This window comes from Narcine bancroftii, chromosome 2 (genome assembly GCF_036971445.1).
Source record: "Narcine bancroftii isolate sNarBan1 chromosome 2, sNarBan1.hap1, whole genome shotgun sequence".
NCBI lineage: Eukaryota > Metazoa > Chordata > Chondrichthyes > Torpediniformes > Narcinidae > Narcine > Narcine bancroftii.
The window spans coordinates 9,119,112-9,136,775 of record NC_091470.1 but is presented as its reverse complement, the minus strand read 5'-3'; the positions used below and the strand labels follow the sequence as shown (position 1 = coordinate 9,136,775).

The 17,664-nt window shown below is 43.3% G+C and overlaps 1 protein-coding gene across 4 annotated transcripts in view; it reads left to right on the top strand.

The window, feature by feature from the left end:
* brf1b (BRF1 general transcription factor IIIB subunit b) overlaps positions 1-17,664 on the top strand; it is a 430,911-nt gene that overhangs the window by 247,080 nt on the left and 166,167 nt on the right. For all 4 annotated transcript variants that reach the window (XM_069915762.1, XM_069915761.1, XM_069915763.1 and 1 more), the window contains exons 7-8: positions 791-884; positions 11,418-11,544. In XM_069915762.1, the coding sequence (XP_069771863.1) occupies positions 791-884; positions 11,418-11,544 (221 nt within the window). The remainder of the gene's footprint in view (positions 1-790; positions 885-11,417; positions 11,545-17,664) is intronic.

The following is a 17,664-nucleotide window of genomic DNA, read 5'->3' as shown; positions in this document are numbered from 1 at the left end:
ACCTGTGAATCTTTTCTGCGCCCTCCCTCACTTAATTACATGTAGGTTTATAGGGAGATCATTTTTATGACAAAGGCAGTCAGCTATTTTTCGGATTGAATCAGCTGAATAAATAATGGGAAACCAGTGGATGTTGGGAATTGCAAGGAAATTGGAGAGCAAAGGCTGAGAAGTTTTGCTGACTTTGTACTGGGCTTTCGACTCTACATCTGGAGTTATATATTCATTCTGAAAGAAGGATATGTTTGCTTGGAATGGGTGTGTAGGGTGAATTCTTTGAGTTGGAAGAAGACGACTAAGATGGTCCAAGCTCTTGGCAATCTGGGATTATGGTGGTGATCTCACTGAGGTTTATTAGGGTGTGCAAGAGACTGACGGGGTTTCTATTGAGACTAATTCCTTAGGCTGAAGAGTCTTGAGCCATTCTCAGGGTTAATGGTCAGTCCTTTAGGACAGAGAAGGAGTTCTTTGCTTGAAACGTTATGGACCTTTGAAATTATTCATCTCAAAGAGCTTTGTTTGATCAGTGTTCAAAATATCAGGTTTGAGATATTGGACTAAAGGGCATTGGGAAAGGAGGAACTGGTGGAAAAGTGGGTACAAACCTTCACAGAATGAGGATTGGATTTAAGCGACTAGTCCCCACTTCAGCTCTCCTGAAGTTCCTGTGTTTGTATACACAGCTGTGTTGTCTGCGTGTGTGTATGATTCGTCATTGTTCCTTTGTCTGTCTGTGTTGTGTTTTGCCTTCTGTCTTTGGGGAATGAGTTTTGATGTTGTCTCTTCTCAGCTCTCCTGGTGGCTGCCAGAATGCACGATTTCCGACGGACTGTGAAGGAAGTCATACGTGTGGTCAAAGTCTGCGAATCAACACTCAGGAAAAGGTGAATGTAAATGCTGGGTCATCTCTCACCAGAGTCCTTCTGCTTTTATGTTCTTGTATCCTCCTGCCTCCTGTTGCTGCCAAGCTCGATCTGGGGAATATGTTTGATGGGACTTGGCAGCTTATCAAACTCAATTTTGTTCTTGTGCGCGCGCGCGCACACACACACACACACACACACACACACACACACACACATAATAAACACACATGATGCACACATACATTGTGCACGCACCAACGAACACAGGCAGTTTCGATGTTGTTACATGCACTGTGTTAACATATCCTGTCTTACATGCATGGTGTGAACAGGTAGGGACATGAGAGGCGACTCCATCCATCACCCCACTCATTGTGAGGGAAAAATAACTATTTGAATGGAACAGGTTAACTTCTCTTAATACCTTGCCATGAGCATGTTGTCAGAAGACATGCTGGGAATTTTTGTTCAGTTTAATTGCTGCTTAAGTGGTAAATTTGTTTACTAGACGGACAAATCAGGAAAGGCCAGCATAACCTTCAGTGGTTTGGGGAGCTCTGCGGTTGAGCGGGACCAGCACAGGGCACCAGAGTGGGAAACCACCCCCCCCCCAGCCCCCCCCACTGAGAAGAAAAGCCTACCTTACAGGAAAGGAAACCATGGCAATGGACCAGCGAGGGGCTCAGCAGATGAAGGACCCAAACAGGCTGCAGGGGTCTGTGGAATCCGCACAGGCTGCTGGGGACAGTGGAACCCACACAGACTGCTGGGGACGGAGGGATCCCACAGGCTGCTGTGGACGGTGGGACCTCACAGGCTGCTTGGGACGGTGGGACCCCACAAGCTGCTTCCTTTGCAAGTAACCAACCATTTGATGAAAGGCTCTAGCCCAAAACGTTGTTATATATCTTTGCTATATAAAGTATAATGCTTTCTCTGCTGAGTTTCTCGGCCTCGAGTGCGAAATGTGGGTTATGCACAGTATATAAAGGATGTTGTTTGACCAGCTGAGTTTCTCCAGCTTTGTGTTTTTACTTCAACTACGGTGTCTGCAGACTTCTGGTTTTATTTTTTTTCATCTCTCTATGACCCCATGCAATTTTGAAATATACCAAAAGAAAAACCAAATTATTTATCAAAATCCCAAAGAGCAGGAGTCCCAGAACAGATCTGTGAGGAACCCTGTTAACCACCAACCTCCAGGCACTGCTACTCTCTGCTTTCTACAGACAAAGCAGTTCTGCATCCCACCAGTCCTGGTTCCATGAATATCATGCCTCTGAATAAGCCTACTGAAGGGGACCTTGTCGAATGCCTCACTAAAATCCATATACTCCAGATCCACTACCTGACCTTCAATTTCCTTGGGAAAACTCAGTTAGGCTCATGAGGGTAACCTACCTCTCACAAAGCCATACTGGCAAAATGATTTGAATGATAACATCAAAATACAAGCCCTTACATTTCTTTTTTCCTGATAAAAATATATTTACAGATACACGATCTGTTATCTGGACCCCTTGGGGGACAGTGTGCCCTGAATTTCGGATTTTTCCAGATTTCGGAAAGCCCACCTGAATTGTGCTGCCGTATCCACCCCTACCCCCTTCCAGTCGCACTGCTGTCTCTCGCCCGCCCAACTCACGCTGCCGGTCTCTCCCCCTCGCCGGCCCGACTCACGCTGCCGGTCTCTCCCCCTCGCCGGCCCGACTCACGCTGCCGGTCTCTCCCCACTTGCAGGATTTTGGAGCTTTCTGGATTTTAGATGTCCGGATAAAGGATTGTGTACCTGTACCTTATTTGAGCCAGGGAGATACTCAAATCTTGTTCTCGAGACTCCATTTATTGTCGTGCACCCATAATGCACAAAAATCTTTTTCTTTGTTTGCTCTGCAAAGGTCTTAATTTAATTTTAAATTTTATTTACAACACATTGGAAGCCGATTCTGGACAGAGAAACCCTTTCCGCCCAATTATGCTCAAATTAACCGACAAGCCTGTGCGTCTAGAAAGGTGGGAGGAAACCAGAGTCCCTGGAGGAAACCCACACAGACACAGGGAGAACGTACAAACTTCTTACGGACAGCGCCACGTTCTAACCCAGGTCACTGGCGCTGTAATAGTATCGTACTAATCACTACACTAACCGTACCACCCTTGGGGTCCAGACATTGTTATAAATTGAGATGATCCACTGCATTGAGGAGCTAATATCTTTTCCTTGTGGCAATTCTTAAACCTACTGGCACCAGTTTTTTTTTATTTTAAGCCATCTCCCTTTTATCTTCGTTGCATATTTGGGAAGGGGTTAGTTATGAAGCATGCAGTTTTTAATAGGTCCCGACAGAAAATCTCAGTGGGAAAGTTTGTGTTTGAAGACAGGTCCCCTTCTAACATCAGGCATTCGCCTTTTAACACCAATCCATTTATTTTCTGTGAGGCTCGGTTTTCTTGGCTATTTCAGACAGAAGGTGAGAGTCAAAGACCGCTGTGGATGTGGAGACAGGTTTCGGGCAAGAATGAGTCTGAATGACAGATTTTCTCCCTGAGGGACTGCGGTGAATAGATAGTATCTTATGACAACCCGTACATTACTGGTGTTATTTTATTCCGAAACATTTCATTCATTGAACTTTGAACTCCCTTCTGCTGTGGGATTTAATGTTGTATTTGTGCATGGTTAATCCAGGTCTGGGTATGAATCTTGAGGATAAATGCTGATGTCACCAGTCAGTCCCACAGAAGAACAGTTCCTTTTCATGCTGGCAAGCGTTGCGCGGGTAGTAGAGTGTCTGGCAGGCAAAAATGATCAGCTGGGACTTTTCTCCGTGGAGTGTAGGAGCCTGAGGGGAAACATAAAATCATAAAGGGTACCGATAAGGGAAATAGTCCTTGTCCCAGTGTAGGTGTGTCAAAAACCTGAGGACATAGATTTAATGTGAGGGGGGGTAAGATTTAAAAGGGGCATGTGGGTATGTGGAACAAGCTGCCAGACGAAGTGAAAGAAATGGGTACAATTATGTAGTTTAAATGACATTTAGACAGGTTAGGAAAGGTTAGGATGGATAGGAAAGGTTTTAGGGCACCGTAGCTGAACGCACGGACATGGGACTAGCTTGGGTAGACGACTTGGCTGGCATGGATGAGTCAGCCGAAGGACCTGTTTCTGTGCTGTGAAGCTCTCTGACTGCAAAGTTGTCTCCAAAGATCCATTCTTTCTGCAAAGTGTTTGGCCATGGAGGACTTCTCAGTTCACTCCGTGTTCATGTGTTCATACACACATGGGGGTACTGGAACAGTGAGAAGGACACTTGGAAATTGCTAGAAGCCTTTCAAGTCCCAAATCATTTCAGAACCAATAACATACTTTTAGAGCCCAATGAATGTGTTAACGTTGGAACTTTGGCAGTCAGTTTGCACAGAGCAAGTTCCCATAAATAAGACCATAAGACATAGGAGCAGAAATAGTCCATTCAGCCCTTTGAGTCTGCCCCAACATTTAATCCTCATGTCTGCGTGGGTTTTCACCAGGTGATCTAGTTTCCTCCCACCTTTCAAAACGTATGGGGGTTGTAGATTGAATGAGGTATTTGGGCAGAATGGGCTCATGGGCTGGAAGGGCCTGTTACCCTGCTGTATGTCAACATTGGAAATTAAAATTTAAACTTTATTCCCCATCACTGTAAATGTATGCTCCCTCTTGTGTGACACTTCTATCCTGGGAAACAGATTTTGACTGTCTGCACTTCCAATAGTTTTGGAATCTTTTTTCAGATCGCCCCTCCAAGGTTCTGGAGAAAACTGCCCTAGTTTGTCCAACCTCTCCCAAAGCTCATACCCTCCAGTCCAGGCAGCATCCTGGGAAACTTGTCCAAAGCCTCCACGTCCTTCCTGTAACGTGCATCCAGAAATGTATGCAATAATATGTGACGTGATAAATGTGATATATTTCTGTCTGAGAACAAGTTGTCAGTGGTGAGTTTTGGTGACGGTCCAGTTCCATTTACACTAAATTTGAATGTTTTACATGCCTAAGCTGACAGTGGCACGATGTCTGGGTTGGACTCTTCCACCATAATCACCCCATTACCACGATTTCCTGTCCTTTGCTCCCACATCACCTCCCAGTTCCTGTACTCATTTGATTGCTACTCATGTCTTTGGTGCTAACGATCTGAATCATCAGACTGGAATAGGAGGAGGCCAGCAGCCTCTCGAGTCACTTACAACATTCAGTTGAATCCTGAGGGATCTACTGTGGCTGCGTTATGCCTGGCCTCTCACACAGCACACATCTGCCAATCACAGTCTCAAGGTTTACCCCAGAACTGGCAGTCTTGTATTGACTCGAAGAGGAAGATTTTGGAGATGAACAAAATGCATTTACATAGCACCTAATGCGGAGCAAAATGCCACACCAAAATTATCAATATTTATCATATGAGGAGGAGGGACATAAGGGACTGCAGCTGCTACAAAATGGAGCAAAGAACAAACTCAGCAGTTGAGCGGCCTTTGCGGGGCACAGGAGTTCCTCATTTCTCTGCTTCACGCGAGGAGGTATTTGGATAGGTGACCAAAGGAGGAACGAATACGAGGAAAGTGGGTGGCACAGTTAGTGCAGCGCTGTTACAGGGCCTGCAAGGAGTTTGTACGTTCACCCCGCGACCCCGTGGGCTTCTTCCGGGGGCTCTACTTTCTCCCCACCCTTCAAATAAAAGCGTATCTGGGGATGTAGGTCAATTGGGTGTAATTAGGTGGCAGAGACTCATGGGCCAAAAGGCCTGTTACCTCGCTGCATGTCTAAATTTAAATTAGAAAAAAGGAAAGTAAGGGTGACACGTTTAGTGTAGCGGTTAGCGCAACGCAATCACAGCGTCAGTGACCCTGCTTCAGATCCCGTGCTGTCTGTACATTTTCCCCGTGACCGCAAAGGTTTCCTCCAAAAGCTCCAGTTTCCTCCCACATCCCGAAGCGTACATGGGTCGTAGGTTAATTGGTCACATGGGTTTACTGGACAGCATGGAATTGTGGGCCAGAAGGGCCTATAACCGTGTATAATTGTGCCTCTCTGGTAATTTATTCGATATATCTTCTCCACTCTGTACGAAAAAGCTTGCCAGGCCCAAAACATTGGCCATCTTTTTCTTCCACAGGATGCTGTGTGGCCTGCTGAGTCTCTCCAGCCCGTAGGTGTACTGCCTGAAGCTTGACCTGAACCATCTCCACACTATGTTGCCTTTGCTCTGTGCTAACACATCTCACTCTGTAACTTGCTGTATGATACATGGGCTGTCCAACTAGAATGCTTGCAAAATATACTTTCTCACTTGGCGTTTGTGACAATAAATTTCTCCTCTCTCACTTGAGACTTACCCTCTTTAGACTCTCCCACCCTAAGAAAAAGACTGATTATCTGATATATTCCCGCTCATAATTTTATCTCAAAGGTCACCCCTTGACCTCCTTTGCCCTCATGTCAGTAAATCCAGCCTATCCAATCTCACAAGGTGTGGCATGGTTAGCCTACCGGCTAGTATGACGCTGTTACAATGCCAGCGACCGGGGTTCTAATCCAGCGCTGTCTGTCAGGAGTTTGTAATGTTCTTCCCGTGACTGTGTGGGTTTTCCTGGGGGCTCTGGTTTCCTCCCACTGTTCAAAACGTACCTGGGGGTGTAGGTTAATTGGTTGTAATTAGGCGGCATGGGCTCATGGGCCGAAATGACCTGTTACCACGCTGTATGTCTAAATTATTTATTGAAAACAAACAAATAAATAAACAGAAATAATGACATTAAATTAAATATAAATTAAAATTAAAATAATAAATCCCACCACACCAGGCAACATCTCTTCTGCACTATTCCTCCAGCCTTCCTGTTCAAGGATCAGTATTAGCTGATGTGGAAGAAAAATCCCCTTGTTATCCTCCAAATGATGCCACTCAGTGAGAAGGAGGGCACTGCCTCCGTGACAACTCACACAAAAGACAGCACCCCCGGTATTGCAGGACTTCAAGTTTATTTATCATCCGATTGTATTTGGACTTTAGTAAGGCCTTTGACAAGTTCCCCATAAGAGGTTAGTTAGGAAGGTGGAAACATTAGGTATTAAGGTTGAAGTAGTGAAATTGATTCATCAATGGTTGGATGGGAGATGCCAGAGGGTAGTGGTGGAAAATTGTCAACTTGAAGGCCAGTACTAGTGGATTTGCCTCACGGATCGGTACTGGGCCCACTGTTGTTTGTCAAATATATATTAATGATCTGGATGATTGGGTGGTCAATTGGATTAGTAAGTATGCAGATGATACGAAGATTGGTGGTGTTGTGGACAGTGAGGAAAGTTTTCAAAGCTTTCAGTGGGATATAGGCCATTTAGAAGAGCGGGCTGAAAGATGGCAGATGGAGTTTAATACTGATAAACGTGAGGTGCTACATTTTTGTAGGACTAATCAAAATAGGACATACACGTTAAATAATAGATAGTTGAGAAGTGCAGTGGAACAAAGGGATTTAAGTTGAATCACATGTGGGTAGGGTGGTGAAGAATGCACTTAGTATGTTGGCTTTCATAAATTAGAATATTGAATGCAGGAGTTGGGATGTCATGTCGAAGATGTACAAGGCATTGGTGAGGCCAATTACAGGAAGGATATAACCAGTATAGAGAGAGAGCAGAGGAGGTTTACGAGAATGTTGCTGGGGTTTCGGGGTTTGAGTTACAGGGAAAGGTTGAGCAGACTGGGACTTTATTCCCTGGAGCGTAGAAGGTTGAGGGGTGATTTCATAGAGATGTTTAAAACTATGAGGGGGACAGACAGAGTAAATGTGGATGGGCTTTTTCCACGGAGAGTGGGGGAGATTCAAACAAGAGTGCATGGATTGAGAGTAAAAGGGGAGAAGTTTAGGGGAAACATGAGGGGGAATTTCTTCACGCAGAGGGTGAGGGGAGGGTGTGTGGAATGAACTTCCGGCAGAGGTGGTAGAAGCAAGATCAATGTTAATATTCAAGGAAAGGGAAAGGTTGGATAGGTATATGAACAGGAGAGGTGAGGAGGGTTATGGGCCAAATGTGGGGCAGTGGGACTAGGTGGGAGAAGGTGTTCGGCACAGATTAGTAGGGCCAAACTGGCCTGTTTCTGTGCTGTAATGGTTATAAGTGCAACCTGATGAAACGGTGATATCCAGTCCTCAATGCAACAAACCACAAACACACAATCAGACACACACACACACACACACACACACACACACACACACACACACACACACACACACACACACACACACACAAACAACACCTACATAGTATGTGTATGCATCTATAAAAGTCAATAGATATTTATGGCTGTTAGCATGCAGGTGTGTAATGGCACAATCAAAGAATTTTGCCGCTACACGGGCAGACTAAAAAGGAATGCGCAGGAATTTGAAGTTAATTCCTGCACCACGATTTATCCTGCAGGACCCCAACAACGTTTTGGGGGAAGCCTGCAGTGTTAATTGCATCAGAAAAATTCGTTGATGGTCATCCACTCGACTGCACGTCCAACCCCCAGGACTGTTGCACTCAGATTCTTGCAGTCAGATTCTTGCAGTCTAAAAACGGGCAGTCATTATGTTAATTTTTTTCAATGATTTTCCCGCCATTGCAGTCTAAAAACCATAATTGTTAAATGAATACAGTAGTTGAGTCACCAAGGGTTTGTATGAGCAGTTCATTCAGTCATACAGCATTCTTACTGCCCTTGGGAAGAAGTGTACAGTCTGGTGGTTCTGGCTCTGAGACTCCTGTATCTCTTTCCTGATGGGAGTAACTAAAGATGCTGTGTGCAGGTTGGTAGGGTTCCTCAACAATTTTGAAAGCCCTCTTTAATTTGGGTAAATCCCATTGATGGGGGGAATGTTTCTCTCTGCCACTCTTATGGTCCTGTGGATTGACCTCTGATCTGATGCTCTACACTACAGTAGCCAGAGCACGCTGTGAGGCAGCCGGCCAAGATGCTCTCGATAGAGCTTCACAAAGCCATGATAGAGTCTCAGCATCTTACATGCTGATCCGGACTCAGGATTCATCACTTTTTATTACTGTGAAGCACTGATTGTATTAAATGCAAGATTATGTTGGGGGGGGGTTTGCCATGCATGGGTTTTTATGTGTAGAATGTGCATTCCTCCACAAGCACAAGAGATCTACTTTGTTTCAATAACAGAATTGTATACACATGGTTGTAGCACCCCACACATGGCATTTAGCTCAGTTTCAATATGTTCTGAATTCAAGTTCATGTTTATGCCAAGAAGCAGTGATAAAGATTGTTTTGTATGCAGAGCAGAAAGCATCTCACATGTAGATGTAAGACACAATACAAAGTCCAGAGTTACAGAGAGATCAGTTGTTATGGAGTAAAGGTAGTATCATTTTACTATTGTGGGGCTCATTCAGGAGACTGATAACTGTAGGAAAGAAACTGTCTCTGAATCTGTGGTGTATGATCTCACACTTGTGTCTCTTATTTTCTGATGGGAGGTGGGGTGAAGAGAGTGTGGCCAGGGTGGGATGAGTCTTTTAGATAATTGGATCCTTTACCAAGCTAGCAGGAGTTGTAGATGGAGTAGATATGTTAAATGATGCAGCAAGATGCCCGCAGGAAAAAGAATCTCAGGGTTGTACGTGATACATATATGTACTCTGAGAATAAATCTGAATCTGGTGGGGAGGGGAGTATGTGAGGGTCTGAGTCACGTTCACAACCCTCTGTAGTTTCTTGCGGACTTGGGCAGAGCAGTTCCATCTCATGCAGTGATGCACCCTGACAAGACGCTTTCACTGGAGCCCCTGTGGAAGTTGCTGAGGGGCATGTGGCATGCCAAATTTTCTGATGCACATTCTTGGCCATGACATTGTCATGGGTGGACCAGGACAAGTCTGTGGAGATGTTTACTCCAAGGACATTAACGTGCCGTTGATGCAGACCAGGAAGCGAGCTCCACCCCTCCTCCAGAAGTCCTCGGCCAGCTTTTTACTCTCATTACTGAGATTGAGGGAGAAGTTGCAGACCCTCTATCATATACCTTGATGAAGGGTTCAAGCCTGAAACGTTGGTTCTGTTTCTTTATCTTTGCTACATAAAGGACATTGTTGGACGCTGAGTTTCTCCAGCATGGTCTTTTTACTTCAGCCTTGGTGTCTGCAAACTTTCCTGTTTTACATTCCTCTATCTCTCTTATGTACATCACCATTTATTTATTAGCCCCCCCACCCCCCATTTAACAATGTTCTCCATTTGTTTGTCAGTGTTCTTTTGTAGCATGCACGAATTTCATTGCATCTGGACGTTGTACCTTCTGACAATAAACTCACATCATCATCTTGACCTGCTTCAACCTCTCTACTCTTAAGAGAACTTACTCTCTGGAATCTGGATTCCACTGGTCCAAATTCTGCACATGTGAGGCAGGAGAGTGGGATTGACAGCCAGCTTGATGATGGACTGAATGGTTAATTGTTCTGTTTTGGCTACTACCTCTCCAAGCTGCGAATACTTGACTGTATTTGGGAAAGGGGATGTTAAAAGTCAGGGCCAATTCTTCTCTCATTGATTCCATTGAATCTTAAGCAATAAACTCTCCCAAGAAGCACAGTTAGGATTTTTATCATCAGACGTTATTGGTACTGGAGTGAAATGCAAACGTTTGCAGAAACAGTGATTGTCTGTAAAAACACGGTGCTGGAGAAACTCAGCACCTCCAACGATGTACTTCATAGAGCAAAGATAAAGATACAGAGCTGACATTTCGGGCTTGAGCCCATCATCAAGGTGTGAGCAGAATGTTGGCAGGCATCCGAATGAAATGGTGGAGGGGAGGGGCAGGAGGAGGACCACAATCCCACAGGCAGGAGAAAATAGATGGATAAGGGAAGGAGGGCACCGCTGCAAACAGGAGGGGGGGTGGAATGGCTCTGTGAATGGAGAGGGAAGGCGGTGGAGAGCTGGAGGAAAGAAGACAGAGGGAAGGGGAAGGGAGGGAGAGTGGGGAGTGGCTGAGCAGAAACTGGAGAAGTCGATGTTAATGGCATCCAGTTGATGAATGCTCAGACGGAATATTTGGTGTTGCTCCTCCAATGTTCAGGTGGCCCCGGTTTGACAATGCATGAGGCCATGGACAGATGTGAGGCGCAGGATTGAATTGAAATGGTTGGCCACTTGGCGATCCCTGTCACTGATGTGGACAGAGCAAAAGCGATCTCCCAATCTGCGTCCAAGGGCACAATGGGAGCACTGGATGCAGTAATGACTCCTGCTTCGAGCAGTGTGTGGCTGACATTGTCTTGGTAGTTTAGCAGATTGCTTTAGCAGTTACAGTCACACGCAGCTTTGGGCAGAAAAATATGTGATTAAGCAGTGTTCACATATTAATTCCTGGATGGTTTTTATTGAGCAGTGTAATATCTAATTTTCTTTGAAATAGGTACATTTTGGTGTGACATGTTCAGCTGTGAATCACTGCAACTATTCAGCTGGGCTTCTTTGACTTCTATTCCAGGCTCAATGAGTTTGAGGAGACACCAACAAGTCAGTTAACAATTGACGAGTTTATGAAGATTGATTTGGAACAAGAGTGTGATCCACCATCATTCACAGCAGGGAAGAGAAAAGTTAGACTGCAGCAGGTAAGTTCGTAAATAGATTCAAGTTTCCTTTCATTGTCACACAATAATGCATTAAAAATGGAATATACATGATACACTTCAACATCTGCCTGCCAGAAGGCAAACAAAGAGTCGCCATGAGCATTATCTGGTGCCCCTAACAATAGGGGAAAGAGAAGCAAATGAAAGTCTCTTCAGAGTCACTAGGCCCTTTCAGGTGGCCTGAACCACCCTGTGTAAAGCCCCATAATCTCCCCCGTTACGGCTAAAGACAATCTCACCTGAATGCAGCAGAAGCGCCTCCGAGGCGCCAACGCCATCCCTCCTCGGTGAGGGATAATCAGCCAAGTGCTGGGCTCATTTGAAGCACTTGAATGTGCAAATACTGTAAGCAGCTGCCTGAAGGCAGGCTGATGACTCTATCATCCGGCGACCCAACTCCCCGCTGCCTGACTTCCGCCCCCCACCCTGCTACCTGACAGAACCTGCCCCACTGGGGCGGGGAGGTCGTGGGGGCCGTTGAGGCAGGGGTGGCCGGCGGGGGCCGTCACGGCAGGGGCGGGTGGCAGGGAATGTCAGGGCAGGGGCAGCCGGTGGGGGATCGTTGGGGCAGGGGCAGCTGACAGGAGACATCGGAGGACAGCCAATGTGGGCTGTGACAGCCCAGCTGGACACTCCTGCACCCGGGCTGCTCTCTGCAGCTCAAAATGCGACATAGTAATGGCAGTCTTCCCTTCCCATAAAACCCCACGTAGCTGGAACTGTTGTGGGAAACACAGAGCGGTTCCACCTGCGTGGGGGATTATGGGTAGGGAAGACGGCCATTGCTGTGCCCCGTATTTATGACGGGTGGTGCTGCCGCACCAGTCCCCCTCCTCCTTCAGATCCAGAGGCACTATGAGACACCTCTGGATATGAATAGGCCCTTTCAGGGGGATCAGGCAACGGTGCAGCAGCCTTTTAGGACTGCCAGTTAAAAGGTGCATTTGCAGTTTTAAATCAACTCCTGTTGCCGGCCTCAATGCGGAGGGTCCACCTGAAAGGGCCTACTGAGTGTCCGTGGATTTGCCTCCATAGCTCCCACATTCTCTGCAGCTGCACACACTCCCATTCGATCCTCCATTGGCCACCCAACCTCCAGGCCCAAATCTCTGACATGACCAGGAAGCCTTCAGCGCCCCAGGCCCTTTTCCTTTATGGCCCCCTTACGATGCTCCTCAAAGTTTATGGGCCTCCTTTCCCTCTGAAGCAGTCAACTTGAGTGCTTTTTTTCCAAACTTCTCTCCTACTGAGTACATAAAAGGATAAAATATATTTTATGATTTCAGTCCATGGCCCCCTGTTGAAAATGGTTGCTCTAAACATATAAAGGTTTGCTTAAACATGGCGCTTGTCTCCACCACTTCCTCTGCCATTGGGTTCCACACACCCACCACCCTCAGGATGGAAAAGTTTCTAGATTTAAATTTAGACCAACAGCACGGTAACAGACCCTTTCAGTCCATCAGCCTGTGCCACCCAATTACACCCAATTGACCTACCACCTCCAGTACGATTTGGAGGGTGGGAGGAAACTGGAGCACCTGGAGGAAACCCACACAGACACGGGGAGAATGTATAAACTCCTTACAGACAGCGCCAGATTTGAACCCCAGTCGGTAGTGTTGTAACAGTGGCACGCTAACTGGTACGCTAACCATCGCCCCTCAGGTCCTTTTTTTATCTTTTCTTTCTCACCTTAAATTTATGCCCTATAGTTTGAAGCTCCCCTATTCCAGGAAAAGAAAAGGACATAGATGTATAACCCTCTCTAATGTCATCCCCCTGCTGCCTACATTCCAGGAGGACAAGCCCAAGCCTGATCAGCCTCTCCTTATAACTCAAACTCTCAAACCCCGTAACATCTTTTCTAGCCTGGTGACATCCATCGTATAGCAGGGCAACCAGAACTGCGTACTGTATTCCCAAGTACGTCTCATCAACTCCTGAACTCAGTGTCCTGTCTGATGACCCTGAATGCCTTCTTCACCACCCTGGTTACCCATGACACCACTTGCAGGGACTATGTACCTGTACTCCAGGTCCCTCTGTTCTAGAACATTCCAGGGCCCTCTCTTCTACTGCCCTGGTTTACTTTCCTAAAATGTAATACTATATAATTGTCCAAGTTAAATTCCTTCTGCCATGCCTGGCCCGCTTTCCCAGTTGATCTAGATCAATAGTTTTCACACTGCCCCCTAAACTTACATTCCATCTTAAGTAATCCCTATGTCATGAGTGCTCTATGATTAGTAAGGGGATAGCTTAAGGTGGGATGTGAGTGGGAAGGGAAGGTTGAGAACCACTGCTCTAGACCCAATTGTTACTTTAAAAAGTTTGCTTGAGAAAAATTGTCCTTGGCCCATTTTTTCCTTTGAGTTATGAAACTGTGCACATAATGAGTCAATTATGTATGAATAAAACAGTGGTTTTCAAATTTTTCTTTCCACCCACAGAGCATAGAGATTAGTCAAGGTGGAGTGTGAGTTTAGGGGGGCAGTTTGAAAACCACTGATCTAGATCCTGTTGTAATCTTAGAGAACCTTTTTCACTGTCCACTAAACCTCCAATTCTGGTGCCTTCTCCAGACGTACGAATCATGCCAGATGCATTCGTGTCCAAATCAATAATATAGAAGATCGTGTCGAAATCAATAATATGGAAGATCGTGTCCAAATCAATAATATAGATCGTGTCCAAATCAATAATATAGAAGATAGTGTCGAAATCCATAATATAGAAGATAGTGTCCAAATCAATAATATAGAAGATCGTGTCCAAATCAATAATATAGGAGAGGCTCCAATTTCCTGTGGCACATCACTTGTCAGAGTTCTCTAATCCTGAAAACACCGCTGCATTACCACCCTCTGATTCTTACCACCGAGCCAATTCTATATCAATTGGCCAACTCACCTGGATCCCACCTAACCTCACCTTCCAGACCAGCCTACCACATGGGATATAGAACACAGCAGGTACATGCCCTTCAGCTCACGGTGATGTGCCGACCTATATATACCCCCTACCTCGAAATCCTCTATTTTTCTTTCATCCATGTGCCTGTCTTTCTTTTTAAATTTTTAAAATTTTAATAAATAACATGTACAAAAAATACAATAAAATAAAATGATCAGGCTCGTAACACAAACTTTAAAAATTCAGTATAAAAAACATATAAATTGTAAATCATATCCATAATTCATAATTCAAATGATGTATATTTTAAAAAACTAATAACAAAAAATAAAAAATAAAAGGAAAAAAGGAGAAAAACTTAAAACCCCTGCTTTTAACTGCGTTGCCTGATGCTATATATGATTAATATTAAAAGAAAAACAAAGGTAGAAAAAAATATATAAAAAGAACGTGTAAAAGATTCAAGTCGGACAATTTAATTACATTGAAGTAAAATTTTGAAGTAAGATAGAGGGTCATAAATGACTCCCATAACTTCTGGAATCTTATATCTGAATTATTAACTGAATTACGAATCTTTTCCATGTTCAAACTGGACACGATGTCATGCAGTCACTGATCATGAGTAGACAGGGCAGCGTCCTTCCATTTAAGTAAAATTGCACTTGTTGCCAAAAGAGAGGCAAGAAATCTCTGAACCAGAGGTAAAGAAGAATCATTCCCTCCCATTGTACCAAAGAGGGCCACCAAAGAATTCAGAGTTAAATCTATATTAAATGTTTTGACTAAGTATGGAAAACCTCTCCAGCACTTTTCTAGACTTGGACAAGTTCAGAACATATAAATTAATGATGCTTCTCCTCTCTTCCCCATCACAACAGGGGCCCATATCGGAATAAAAGTGAGACAATTTAGCCTTAGACTAATGTGCTCTATGTATCACTTTGATTTGTAATAGATAATGAAGAGCTATTAACCAACTTAAGAATTGTCCCAATTCATGTCCAATATAGTCAAATTTAAGCCTGTTCCAAAGCATTTTTAATTTGAATTAAGTCTGATTTAAACATAACAATTTCTCGTAAATAATAGATATTAAACCTTTATGAGAAGGCATTAAACTAAACAATTCATCTACAAAATTTGATTCAAACTCTCTTGGAAAATTAGATTATTGTAATTCAAGAAAATTCCGACCTGGAAATATCTTAAAAAAAATTGAGATTTGGGGAGGTTAAATTTAGCAGAAAGCTGCACAAATGATGCAAAATATCCATCAATGAACAGATCCTTAAAGCTTTGAATACCCTCTCAGTACCATCTCTGAAAAATAGCATCAAGTAAAGAAGGTTGAAAAAAGTGATTGGTTACAATTGGGCTTGAAAGAGAAAAATTAAGAAATTCCAAATGTTTTCTAAACTGTGCCCAAATTCTCATAGAATATTTAACAATGGGATTATCTATGAACATTGTTGAGAATAGAAGGGAAGAGCCCAGAAGCGCTGAATTAGAAAAATTTGGGGGGAAATTCAGCTCCATTGATACCCATAGTGGGCAGTCAGAATGATTACAAGATGTAATTGCCTATTGAGTGCCCAATAGTAAAATCTAAAGTTAGTTAAAGTCATTCCACCATCTCTCTTAGATCTCTGGAGAAGAACTTTATTAAGGCAAGGAAGTTTACCTTTCTATATGAAAGACAATATGGCCAAGTCAAATAAGTAAAAAAAAATTAAGAATAAAAATCGGAACAGATTGAGAAAGATATAAAAATTTAGGCAAAATACTCATTTTAATAGAATTTATATGATCAACCAGAGTTGAGACAAAGGTGACCATTGGGACAGGGATTGTTGTAAATTAGTAAATTAGTACTTCACTTGTTTAAGCATAGCAAGATCATTCTCTTTAAATAGAGGTTTATGATTCTTTCTGATTGTATTACCAAGATAGATAATAGACTTTTAACAATCTTAAAAGGAGAACCATCACATATTATTGCAGGCGAGTTCAATGGAAGAAGTTCACTTTCATGCACATTCAATTTATATCCTGCAAATTGATTGAATTGTGAAAGTAATGACATCATATGGGGAGGGTGAGGACTGGTTCTAAAATGAAAAGTAAAAGATCATCTGCATAAAGAGAGACTTTATGTTCAATTTCATTCCTCCGTATTCCCAAGATGTCCTTGCACTCTCAAAATGCAATTGCTAATCGTTTAATCACCAGATCAAATAATAAAGGACTTAGTGGGGATCTTTTTCAAGTGCCACACTGCAGATTGAAAGGCTGAGATTGTTGTAAATTAGTAAGAATTGTGGCGGATGGCCATGAATACTATAATTTAACCCATGTAATAAAATCAGAATCAAAGTTAACTTTTTCAAGAGTTGTAAACAGATATGCTCATCCTGTCCGATAAAAAGCTTTTTCTGCACCCAGTGAAATAATACACTCAGGAGTTTTCCCAAAGGCCAAATATATATTATTCATTAAGCGATGTATATTAAAATAGGAATATCATTTTTTTTATAAACTTTGTTTGATCTTCAGAAATAACTGGCAGTAATATGTTTTCCATCCTATTGGCTAAAAATTTAGCCAAAATTTGAGCATCAACTTTTAGTAAAGAGATTGGTCTTTTGGAGGAACATTTAGTTGTGTCTTTACCTTTCCTCGCAATTAAAGATATGCAAGCCTTATTAAATGAATCTGGAAGTTTACCCTGTTTAAACGAATGTGCAAGTGAGATGTGAACAATTGAGAAAATAATTTTAAAAATTCAACAAGGAACCCATCGGGTCCAGGGGTCTTTCCAGATTATAATGAGGAAATAACAACCATTATTTCCTCTCACGAGATAGATTCATCCAGTCTGATTTGAAGAAATCTTGGGGATATTCAATCTGTCTAAGAAATTTTTCATCAAATTACCATCACTCGTACATTTAGAAGAGTATAGTTTGGAGTAGAATCTTTTAAATGAATCGTTTATCTCCAAATGATATGAAGTTATAATACCATAATGTTTACAAACCTTTGTAATATGCCGGTTAGCACCAAATCCTCTCAATTGGTTAGCCAAAAACTTACCAGATTTATCACCATGAAGGTAAAATTGACTTTTAGATTTCAAAAGTTGGCATTCGGCTGGATATGTTGAGAGAAAATCCAAATTGG